The 13322-nt window shown below is 43.9% G+C and overlaps 1 protein-coding gene across 3 annotated transcripts in view; it reads right to left on the bottom strand.

Annotated features, from left to right (window-relative positions):
* LEF1 (lymphoid enhancer binding factor 1) overlaps positions 1–13322 on the bottom strand; it is a 168884-nt gene that overhangs the window by 60418 nt on the left and 95144 nt on the right. For all 3 annotated transcript variants that reach the window (XM_069743870.1, XM_069743871.1, XM_069743869.1), the window contains exon 6: positions 2530–2652. In XM_069743870.1, the coding sequence (XP_069599971.1) occupies positions 2530–2652 (123 nt within the window). The remainder of the gene's footprint in view (positions 1–2529; positions 2653–13322) is intronic.

Genomic DNA, 13322 nt, shown 5'->3' with positions numbered 1-13322 from the left:
TAATGGAGAAGTGTACGGGGGCATATACCATGGAGCATCTTATGGGGCCATAAACCATAATGGAGCAGTGTACGGGGGTATATACCATGGAGCATCTTATGGGGGCCATAAACCATAATGGAGCAGTGTACGGGGGCATATACCATGGAGCATCTTATGGGGGCCATAAACCATAATGGAGCAGTGTACGGGGGCATATACAATGGAGCATCTTATGGGGGCCATAAACCTTTATGGAGCAGTCTACAGGGGCATATACAATGGAGCATCTTATGGTGCCATAAACCATAATGTAGCAGTGTACGGGGGCATATACAATGGAGCATCTTATGGGGCCATAAACCATAATGGAGCAGTGTACGGGGGCATATACAATGGAGCATCTTACGGGGCCATAAACCATAATGGAGCAGTGTACGGGGGCATATACAATGGAGCATCTTATGGGGCCATAAACCATAATGGAGCAGTGTACAGGGGCATATACAATGGAGCATCTTATGGGGCCATAAACCATAATGGAGCAGTGTACGGGGGCATATACAATGGAGCATCTTATGGGGGCCATAAACCATAATGGAGCAGTGTACGGGGGCATATACAATGGTCATCTTATGGGGGCCATAAACCATAATGGAGCAGTGTACGGGGGAATATACAATGGAGCATCTTATAGGGGCCATAAATCATAATGGAGCAGTGTACGGGGGCATATACCATGGAGCATCTTATGGGGGCCATAAACCTTTATGGAACAGCGTATGGGGACATATACTGTGGAGCATCTTATGGGGGCCATCAACCTTTATGTAGCAGTGCATGGGGCATATACTATGGAGCATCTTATGGGGGCCATAAACCTTTATGGAGCAGCATATGGGGCATATGGATGGGAGCAGCAAATTAAAGAACGGTGGCGCAGGATGGGAGCAGCACATGCCAGAAAAGAGGCGCAGGATGGATGCAGCACATGTCAGAATGGAGGCGCAGGATGGGAGCAGCACATGACAGGATGGGGACGCAGGATGAGTGCAGTACATGACAGGATGGGGGCGCAGGATGGGAGCAGCACATGACAGGATGGGGGCGCAGGATGGGTGCAGCACATGACAGAATGGGGGCGCAGGATGGGTGCAGCACATGACAGGATGGGGACGCAGGATGGAGCAGCACATACCAGGATGGAGACCATATACCAATATAAATGCTCGCCACCCGGGCGTAGAACGGGTTCAATAGCTAGTTAAGTATAATGGTAGTGTTCACGATTCTTACTATTTTCAATAGCAGGCTGTAACAACGAGGTGACATATTTTTTATTTTTTACATCCAATTCCGCAGCCACTTCAGTCATTCAATTTAAAGCAACAGTTTAAGCATAGATGTCTCAGAAGGTGTGTTGGCAGTGTGGGCACTGGAAGGTATACACAAGGTCCCTCTGCCCTATAAATGAGAGTCTAGAACAGTAAATTAGATACATCATTACATATATTGACAAAAGGCCAATTTAAAAGGGTTCCTCAATATTATTCAAGTCAAACTTGTGTGGTGTAAGAAAAACAAAAACATTCACCTACCATACTGGCACAGCGCTCCTATACTCTGTACTGTGTGACCCGCTGATCAGCAGAAGTATTTACATTCTGGGTGAGCAGTCTCTTCCTGTTCAGAAAGTGAAGGTTGCAGGCAATCAGAATCTACTGATTGACTGCAGTGGTCATGTAATGCCCTCCTTGGAATGTTGATGTCAGGAGACCGATGGGGAAAACAGAACAGAATGACAAGAAGTGCCACTGTTTTAGAAGGAGAAAAGTGCCACTGCTTTGGAAGGAGAGAAGTGCCACTGCTTTGGAAGGAGAGAAGTGCCACTGCTTTGGAAGGAGAGAAGTGCCACTGCTTTGGAAGGTGGGAAGTGCCACTGCTTTGCAAGGAGAGAAGTGCCACTGCTTTAGAAGGAGAGAAGTGCCACTGCTTTAGAAGGAGAGAAGTGCCACTGCTTTGGAAGGAGGGAAGAGCCACTGCTTTGGAAGGAGAGAAGTGCCACTGCTTTGGAAGGAGGGAAGTGCCACTGCTTTGGAAGGAGAGAAGTGCCACTGCTTTGGAAGGAGGGAAGTGCCACTGCTTTGGAAGGAGGGAAGTGTCACTGCTTTGGAAGGAGAGAAGTGCCACTGCTTTGGAAGGAGAGAAGTGCCACTGCTTTAGAAGGCGGGAAGAGCCACTGCTTTGGAAGGAGGGAAGAGCCACTGCTTTGGAAGGAGGGAAGTGGCACTGCTTTAGAAGGAGAGAAGTGCCACTGCTTTGGAAGGAGAGAAGTGCCACTGCTTTGGAAGGAGACTATAGGTTTTATTTTCTTACGCAGCCTTGGATGTTTAAGTTTAAATCTTTATAGATGTGAAGAACACCATTCCATGATATTTGTGGGAGCACATTACATGCTACATTGAGGTTCACAATTTCAGATATTGCTATAAAATGCGAGCACAGAACTGTATTGAATACTGCGTAGCCTACAGTTAAAGTAATACGTACACATGCATTAAGTCATTGTCATTGTGTGAGTGTTCTTGTTTAACCTGAGGATTGACAATAGCGGGGTGAGGGATTCCAGTTGCGTGTGGACCTGGTGGACCGGGAACCATATGATGTGAATACCTAAGATAAAGAAAGAATAGTTACGGTACATTGACTGTCAATAAAATTCAAGTGTAATTATTCAAGTATTGCTACTAGTTATTATTGATCACACTGAAGTCTCACTGTATCCTGAAAGCAAGAACACATTTGCGATGATTGGGATTATAACAGATAAAGTTAGACACAAATTAACATGCAGGATTCAGAAATCAACTATTATTGTTTTGCATGTGCTTTGAACTGCTTAGATTACATTGTGTTTGCTTTTTGATTAGAACAGCTTTCCACTTTGAACTGGATTAACATATTAAAAAGAATAGTTCAGACAGAATAATTGATTCATTCCTAGCCGACTTGGCTCAATCAATTCAGTTCAAACAGGGTTATTGATTGACAGATTTCATGTAAAAATGGCTTTAGAAGCTGCAGGCGTCTATAATGCTGCTCTGCTGACAATCCCTGCACTTAGCGAATTGTCTTTATTGGGGAGAACAGGCCACAGGCATGAAATAGAGGATTGGGATTATTCTAGTGTGGAAGATTAGACATCTTGATTGTCAGCTATTATACTGTAGGGATAAACTTTAGACCATTGTGATACAAAGCATGCCGTGAAGGAATAATAATACATTGTACTGGAAAATTGTGGAGGAGATAGTAAATAACAAATAATTTTACAATAATTTCCTATATGTATTACACACAATACTCTAACAAGGGCATGTTCTTAAAAATGCACTAAAAAGGGCAAGAATCCAGCTGCATCCCACCCCTGGGGAAAAGGCAAGGTTTGCCCAAAAATGCCACTCCTTCTAGACAGCAGGTCTAAATGTTTTGGACTTTCCATTTGCTACACTCATTACAAGAAATCAATTAGAAGTCACATGGAAAACTTGGCATTCAGAAAATGTAATGCTACCTAGCATAGGTAGTATGTACTGTAATATACCGTGAGAATACCGGCACAGTACCAAACAATATCCACTTAACGTCAATGTTTCATGTACCATTAAATCCAGACGCCTACTGTACACCAGCAAATAAGGTACTAGAAAGTCAGACGCTAGTATCCCCCATCTTGTGCCATTTGTGGTACTGATCTGCCCACTTAAGGATTTTTTTTTAATCCATTAAAAAAAAAATTAAATAGGTGGTTACAGGTTATTTTACCACTTGCACCCCTGATGCTTAGACATAGTAAGCGAGGAAACCCCGGAGTAAAGGTACCGTCACACTAAGCGACGCTGCAGCGATACCGACAACGATCCGGTTCATTTCCATTCAATCTGAGATTAATGAACAAATAGTGCTTCTTGAAATCAACAAGCTGTTCATGTGAGGAACACACATGCCCCAAGATGGTATTTTGAATTTTCCAAAGACAATTCCTTTAACAAAATGGGCAGATATTCCTAAAATCTAAAATACTCATTCTCTGGGAGTTACTTTATATGCTACATTAATATGTTTGTGCATTACAGTTAAAAAGATTTATAGTAACAAATGCTCTACAACACATTAGGAACCAATGAAAGCTGCCGTTACGGTAAATTAATCATGTACACAAGACGACTTGGCAACTTTTTGAGTCTAGGCCAAGTAGTCTTCGATATGATACATTAATAAGAAAATATTACGACATACTGCATGCCACGGTACTATTGCAAGGCAAAGAAAGAAGTACACACGGTCAGGAATGAAACTTCTACGGGAAATTTTCTAGAGCTTTTCCAAATTCATTCGAGTTTCAGAATTATTCCTATTTACGTCAAGGGGAAGATTGTCTTACCCGTCCTTTATATATTGTGCCACTGCTGTTGTTGGAGAAAATGTATACTTGTGCTAAGATGACTAGGATGATGTCTTAAACCATCTGGTTCGCCCACAAATTTATGTATGTGCCAGCCAAGTCTACTCAAGAGAAGTATCAACATCTAATTGATTTTAAATAAAAACAGATCGACCTATGGTGCCAACACTTTGAAACAATTTACTCTTATATCAGTGTAGGCACATCATGAACATTTGCCAAAATACCAAGTATATATGATACTAGAAAAACAATCCTTGCTAAAGACTCATACGTAAATGTTTCAAGCCACTGTTTCTTAAACCTGTCCTCAAGGAACCCCAGTAGGTCACAGAGATCACACATGTGAAAACATTGATTTAGGGAATATTCAAGCGGTTGGCTGATTAATTCAATACACCATTTTAGAGCCATCCTAAAGTGGACAATTTGCACTTAAGACACCTCACTATGAACCTTAACGTAGCTCTTGCCAATGTACTCACTGTAAAATCTGTTTCTCAACAGTCTTCATTGGGGGACACAGAGAACCATGGGGATAATCTGCGACATTATTATTACATTGAAAATTAAAATTGGCTCCTCTCCAGAAGATTATACCTCGCATGCTCGCCTCAGGCTCCCTCAGTTTAGTGAGAAAGCAGTAGGAGAATTAAAAAATATTAAACATTTCAACCAAAATAATTCATTTACACCCAGAGAGAAGAAAACAACAAATGCACACCTAACCGGACAACTAAGTGTGGGTGCTGTCTCTCTCACGGAAGAACTGATTTTACGATGAGTGCCAAATATCGCAATTTCTGAGTCACTTGATTAGGGGACATAGAGAACCATGGGACGTCTTAAAGCTGTCCCTGGGGTGGGAAAATAAATATATACTGTTACCACCGAATTCTTCACTTTTGCTCATGCCAAAGCCTGAGCAACTGCTGCCTGCAAAATCTTCCTGCCAAGATTTGCATCCGCAGACAGAAGCAAAAGGTATGGACCCTGTAAAAACTTTAAGTTATGTACTGATGAGTAAGTAGCTGCTTTACAGAATTGCAGGACCAATGACTGATAGCGTTATGCCCAAGAAGCCACCACCGCTTGTGGGTTTTGCTATATAAGCCTGAATAATGGCTGTTCTAATCCAAAGAGCAATCAGTGTCTTAAGATGTGGCCAGGCCCTTGTGAATGGCAACTGGTGTGACAAGGAATCAGAGTGTCTAAATGGGAAGAGGACTGATAAATAGCACCTCATGGCCTTGACAACAATTAAATTTGTGTAGAGCCTTCTCAATCGGATGAAAAGACGCAGGGCAAAAGGGAGACAAGATAATGTTCTTGTTAAGGTGGAACGCTAAAACCACCTTGGGGAGGAAAGACGGAACAGGTCACTAGCATGTTTTACTACTTGAAGAAAAGTACTGACCTGAGTTCTAGAGGACACATCTCTCTGAAACAAGATAGCCAATGCAGGCACCTGTCCCTTAAGAGAACTAAACACCAACCCTGACTGCAAGAAGAAGAGCAGTACAGGCAGAGAAAAAGACATTAGAAAAAATCCAGAAGACTCAAACCGGCAAAAGTAGGTCTCCAAGTACGATGATAGATGCAACGAGGAGGGCTTCTATGCCCAGATCATGATTTCAATGGTCAATTCTGACAAACCCGCTGCCCTTAGAATCATGGTTTCAACAGCCATACTGTTAAATTGAGCAACTTTAAATTCTGTGAAAGAATGGACCCTGAGACAGGAGACAGAAGAATAGAACCCCCTGAAATATTCTGAAGGAGGAACCCTAATGATTACTCTTGAAGTCTTGATTGAAGCAAGGAAGCTACTGCTTGATCAAAACTGGCTCTTATGCTGAGAGGAAACAGGATCTGAAAAAAAACAAACATTCTTGTGGGAGAGTGCCAAACTCTATTCTGTAGCCGCCAGAAGAGACAACCTCTCTGACCCATCAATTGCAACTGCCCCCCTGTCATGCCTCTCTGAAGAGAAGGAGGTGTCACCCAACCAGAAAGAATCCTTGAGTGGGGGGTGCCAGTCATATGTTAACTCCTCTACTGCCTCTGGAACCAAAAGGCTTACCACCTGGACTGAGGAATCACCCAGCGGAGGTGGGTTTAAAGGATGATCTCGAACTCTGGGAGACTCCAGGTTTGACCTGATGACAGGAAACCTCCGATGCAGTAAACTGACAAAAGTTGTGAAACTGGAAATTCCCCATCTACTAAATGGATGGCTGGCCCGGGCTTGAGGGAGGAGAGTACTTCTGCCACCCATGGTGTCAGCAATGATCTTCTCCAATTTAGTAGCGAACAGGTAAGAACCCTGGAAGGGTAAACCCAGTGGCGTAACTACAAAGTGAGGGGCCCGGTGCGAACTTTCAAATGGGCCCCCCCCCCCCGCGCCAAAATATTTCCCACCGAAATTCACATTTTCCCTATTCATTTCACACACTATAATTTTGTTGCAATGTTGTATAGTCTGAGCTAATACTGCCCTGTAATCGCTGAGAAAAATGATTTTATTACTAACATGTCCCTATACTAATTAGGGCGATGTCTTCAGAAGTGTAGACACTGGGCGTTCATGTCCTCCCTCGCTCTAATTCCAAGCGCACTCCCGACGTTTGAAATCTGTGTGCTGTTTCTTCCTGGTATGACGCTGCAGTGTGTCATTTCCGGACCTGTGCAGTGTGGGGGTGTATTGGGTGTACTGGTTGGCTCCGGAGCATATGCGCTGCACATTCTGACGCTGGCGAGTACACCCAATACTCCCCCACAGTGCACATGCTGGGCTCTGCCCACAGCCGTGTACCATTCTTCCTGACTCGGAAATTTACAGCCCGTACACACGCGGCTTCGCTCCGTGAACCCCGTACACACACGGCTCTGCTCCGTACACCTTGTACACACGTGGCTCCGCTCCTTACACCCGCGGATCTGCTCTGTACACCTCATACGCACGCGGATCCACTCCGTACACCTCACACACACACAGCTCCGCACACTCCATACACACGTGGCTCCGCTTCGTACACTCCATACACACATGGCTCCGCTTCGTACACTCCATACACACACGGCTCCGCTTCGTACACCTCGTAAACACGCAGCACCACTCCATACACCCCATACATACATGACTCAGCTCACCTCTTTCACACTCGGCTCAGCTTTGTTCACACCTGACTCCGCGCCATACACCTCGTACACATTGCTCCACTACACACATACACGGCTCCACTCTGTACACCTTGTACACACACGGCTCTGCTACATCCATACTGTAAACCCCTCCTTACCCCGGGCCCACACATAAACTTGCCCTCATTCAGCACCATGACAATCAGCAGAGCGGAGTCCTGCATACACTGAGGCCACTGATCATGTGACCCCTGACTCCTCCCCTCCTGTGACCTCATCACAGGTCCTGTGCGCATAGAACAGGTGTGTGTGTGTGTGTGTGTGTGTGTCTCTCTCTCTCTCTGCGGGTGGAGGTAGGTGAATGACAGGTGATAGCAGCACACTGGCCGCACATCAGCACTTTACAGCCGCGACTGTACTTGACTCACCAGCTGCTGCCTTCGCGCCTCACCCAGATGCTATGACAGCTGCTGCAGGCTCCTCAGCTTTGTTGTTTCCCCCTCCATCTCTGTCAAGCTTCAGTGACACGCCCAGCCCTTCTGTTAGGTCAGATGTCCTTCACGGACACGCCCACTCGCCTCACACTGCTGGAAGTCTGGGGAAGCTGGCCGTTGTGGGCGTGGCCAGCAGGGGGCGTGACTTGTCTGCTGAGTTTCCCGGCTAGTGCTACTTGTTTGCTGGACTGGGCGGGCCCCTAAGCACTCCAGGCCTGGTCGCAGCTGCAACCCCTGCGTCCACAGTTGTTACGCCCCTGGGTAAACCTGTAAGCGACTTCTTTCAAATATGATGAATGACCACACAATTGCTTGCGCCTCGACAGAGCATTCAGCTGGATTTTAGGATGCCAAACAAATATCGGAATGCACAATTTGATCCATAATACCCACAAGGTCCGCCTCCTTAAAACAAGCCAGAATACTGCACCGTAAATGCTTCACTCAAGCAGTAACTGCCTTGGATACTCAAGTAGCAGTGAAAGCCGAGCAGAGTGCAAAGCTCGCTGCGTCAAAGGTGGACTTAGAGACCCCACAAACAGATGTAACTAGTCTATAGCTAAGTGCTGCCAGCTCAGAAAGAGGCAAGGTGGCTGTCCTGGATAGTCGAGATGAGAGCGTATCTTCCAAATACATGAACAGTTTCAACTCACATTGGCAAGAGCTTTGTTAAGGCTCATAGTGAGGTGTGTTAAGTGCAAAATGCCAACCAACATTGGTTCTTTGAGTGCCCCCCCCCCCAATTAAGAGATAGAGAAAATTAATTTTATTGGCAGTGTCTGCTGGTAACGAAGTGTCTTGTCCACTTCATTTCAAAGCCTGGATACCTTTTTTGGGCGCCCATCTGAACTTTGATTAAAAAAAACCCATAAGAATCTCAAATTCCAGAAAGGGCACCACTCTTGTCCAAGGACTTTGCCTAGTATTACAGGTCATATCCCTTCTCAGTGGAAATTTAAAAAAAATAAGGCGTTGCCAAGACCAAATAGTTAAGTCATCACTGCACTGATACAATTAAAGCCAGAATCTGGTTGTTATGGGGGACATCTGCACTATTTGTCAGCACTGCACATGAGGCTCTTTCAATTTTGACTTTTATTGTATACATACCCTGTTTTTCCCTATTCAGTAGGAAGGTTTAATATTTTCAGTAAAAGGTTAATAAAATCCAGGCAAATTGTACAACTATCCATGAAATGAAGACCAGCCAACAACAATGCAGCTATATGGTTTCCCTGTAAAATGTAAATGACTACAGTACTTGGAAATCACCTGGTTTTCTTCCTGGAGAAATTGAATACAGACCAGAAAGTCACCAATATCTATTTCATGCTTGGGGCAATTTCCTTTAACTACACAACATGGCCCCTGGAAAGGGATCCAGTATCTCAGTAGTAAAGTATATATGATTAAAGTTGGTATATAAATGGTGACCAAGTTAGTCAAAATTTTTAGGACAATAGCAGCTTCTTACTAATTTAACAAATAAACTAAGGGAAAGTACTAATGTTTTACAGTAAGAAAAACCCCCCCATAAAAAGTAGATACTTTATTAGATAACCGTAATAAAATAGTAGGGAAAAAACCTACAAAACCCCATCTAATGCATACAGTCCTTTAAGGGGAGAGGAATATAATCCACTACAATAAACCCTCATATATACTAGTGGAATGTCCCGCATGAAAAAATACACAAAACCTAACAAACATGTGATGAATCAATTAGTGATCTTAAATAACTCGAAGGGTGTATTGATATAGGTGAAAATAACCCTACAAGCTACAAAAAAGTATAAACCTACAAATTGATACTACCTAGATGCGGAGGTTGGCACCCTAAAAGAAGTATCGAGAATGGCGCCCCCGCTCGTACGATGACTATCCCTAGTCTCCTAACTTCTCCCTATAAGGGATAGGTAAAGAAACAGAAGGACAGATGGCTGAGAATAACTTGTGGGGATATGTGATAATGATAATCCAGCAACACAGGCCCTCCCCTCCAATGTGATGTAAGACATAGGGATAGAAACAACTAATTATAATATCGTTATATATATCATAGATACAAACTACAGGACATATCCAAATATGTATACCAGTACTATTGTTAGATCCTAAAAGAATCAATAGCCAATGCTACTCAGGACTGTACAGTAACATACATATACCATATAGATAAACAAAAAAGCGCCACCACAAACATCTAGAAAAATATCAAATAAATACATTCAGCAACGTGGATAATGCAGTGAATCTACAATACAGTTCAAATAATGATGATATACTCATCTACTGCATTCCTGCCCACAGCTGATGATCACTCCAGATGTAGTAGCTCCAAACATGATAACTGCGCCAGCAACACCTCCAAAACACCTCTCGACGTGTTTCCCCCATATGGCTGGGTTCATCAGGAGAGACCAGATAACAACATGGCAGTGACAAACTACAAAGATAGGGCTGCTTTTTTCCCTACTATTTTATTACGGTTATCTAATAAAGTATCTACTTTTTATGGGGGGTTTTTTCTTACTGTATGACAATAGCAGCTTGCAACAACAGTAACATCAGCTAAGGCTACGTTCACATTAGCGTTCCGCTAATGTGCGTCGCTGTTGCGTCGGCGACGCAGCGGCGACGCAGCGGCGACGCGCCCCTATGTTTACATGGGGGACGCGTGCGTTTTTTTTGTTGCGTTTTCCGACACGTGCGTCGTTTCCGACGCTAGCGTCGGATGCAAGAAAATGCAACAAGTTGCATTTTTCCTGCGTCCGATTTTCATCAAAAAACGACGCACGCGTCGCAAAACGCAGCGTTTTTGCGTGCGTTTGCGCGCGTTTTTTTGTGCGTCGTGCGTTGCGTCGCCGACGCAGCGGCGCGCAACGCTAATGTGAACGTAGCCTAACTCCCCTTTCCCTTTATATATACATTCACACATGTATGCTCAGTGGAGCTGAGCGTGCATGTGTATTGAGGTGTCAGCAGGATAAGCGTAAACTTACCAAGTGCTTGACAGCTATCTGATGTGTAAAAACAGGTGCGAACACAGACAGGAGAAGGCTCCTGTGTAACAACAGTATATGCAGTCCAATAGCTCATCATAATGCACAATTCCACCTTCTTTGGCACTGAAATTGGGCCCCTTTACCAGTCAGGGAAGGTGAACATATGTAGAACAACCCTCAATTATCAATACTATATAATAATATCAGGATAGAATCGTTCCGGTCATCATGTCAAGCCAACCTCAGTCGCTTACCCTTCAAGGAGGCCACACACAAGACAAATGTTGGCTGGCTACCCATTTATTGTCTAGTAGAAAAACTCACACAATTGCAGTCCAAAAAATTCCCATAAAACATACGCGCGTTGGGTGTGCTCCTGGCTTCTGGCTGTGATACCATCAGGTAGCTATTCCACAATTACATACACTGTTTATTATGTTGTGCTATTGGGATGCGGTTGTTGGGGTTATTTACTTGCCATACTATTTACTATAGGCCCCTTATTGTGAGTCTATTTCGCCATACTGATGTTGCTGCAGCCAGGTGGCCTTGAGCCTGTGGGCATATGTTCTGCCTTATAGTGCGTATCCTGTCTCTCCCTGTGGTTTATTAACCTTTTTCACAGCTTTTTATATATGTTATTTCTGCATTAATAAAGTTATGTTTTATGGGAATTTTTTGGACTGCAATTGTGTGAGTTTTTCTACCAGATGGTTGGCAGTTTTTTCCTGACTACGGTCCGGATATACATGCATTGAGGCACACTGAGATTGATTCATGGGTATTGACGTACATGGGTGTCTCTGCATGATTATGTTTGTAACATTCATTGTTTCCATTTATTGTCTATAAGAGTGCTCAGACTTTACCATGATGAGAGATTGGGCATATGGAAATGCAGTATGCCCAAACATTTATTCTCATGGGAGGCAATCCACCTCTCTGACACCCCCTTTCTGCAGAGAACATGTGCGCTCTTGGCGGAGCATGCATGATTATGGACTGGGGTAAGCAGAGCAGTTCTGGGTTCTATGAATAGCCAATACCCGAATAGGCATATGGGTGACAGCTATCTGGCTATGTGTCACCTTTATTCAACACAACAATCAGTGCAGGCAAAAAATACTGTACTTTCAAGGACATGCAGAACCATAAGACTGCTCCGTTGCCTAGTGGGTGAGGGTCTACTCGATAAATGCTAGGCCTTCTTCAATAAATATGGCCAGCATTCTCTCTACCTCATCCCACTCCACCACAGACTGATCATTTTTGAGCAATCATGATAAATCTTAGCTTTACACGAGTCTGGAACAGGGAGCAGAGGGAGTGGTGGGCATAGGGGCTTACATCACAGACGAGAGTGATTCACTAGCAGTCGTCTATGCTTTGTACACACTGACACAGCAATGAACAAGAGTGTGTGAACTTGAACTAGACTTGCACAAAGTATGCACTAAGCTTTAAAATCTTCATCTAAGTTGTCAGACATTTAGCAAGAAGTCATAAATTGTGTGATGACACCTTAAAAGAATGTGAACAATAATACTACAGGGCCTATATGAAAAAGTTGGACAGTAAACTTATCTTCCCAAGTTTGTCTGCCCATCTAGTATCAAAAAGGGCAAATAGACAGGTGCAGATACCACCAATGATATTGGCAGTTGATGTTTAGAGTTCTGTCCTGGACTGCCAAACCAAGCCCTAAACTACCCACCAATGACCATTTTTGGACTTTGACATTCAGGATTTGAAGGGACTGTTTTCAAAAAAACGCTAGACGATTGTTGGCATGTGCCGTCAGCATGGTTAAACCTCGCACCTCTAGGTACCCCTGGCATCTGTCATCATTTTGAATATAATTTGATTCCTATTTGAATTTAAAGAGCATTTATTTCCACCATGACTGGGTTTGCTACTTTGTTGCCTCAGACTTGGGAATGGAAAGGTAACCTAATTTTGGGGTGATGCATTAGCGCGAAGCTAATCATGTTTGCCATTTTCGACTCTAGCAAAGCTTTGTGAAAGTTCCTGTGGGTGACACAGTCATGTCCGTGACCCTGCCCTTCTCACCAGTGATGGAAAGCTGCTGTGTATTCTTGCAGGTACATGATGGCCTGCAACCTCTGCCAAGTTGTTTAGAAAGTGGGGACAATGCTCCCCCCATAAATACTGTGAGCTGAAATAACACTATTTTTTTGTTCATTTTGGGCTTATAGTACAGGCAAACTGTCCCCG

This window comes from Ranitomeya imitator, chromosome 1 (genome assembly GCF_032444005.1).
Source record: "Ranitomeya imitator isolate aRanImi1 chromosome 1, aRanImi1.pri, whole genome shotgun sequence".
NCBI classification, from domain to species: Eukaryota; Metazoa; Chordata; class Amphibia; order Anura; family Dendrobatidae; genus Ranitomeya; species Ranitomeya imitator.
This window is presented reverse-complemented; position numbering and strand designations above follow the sequence as displayed.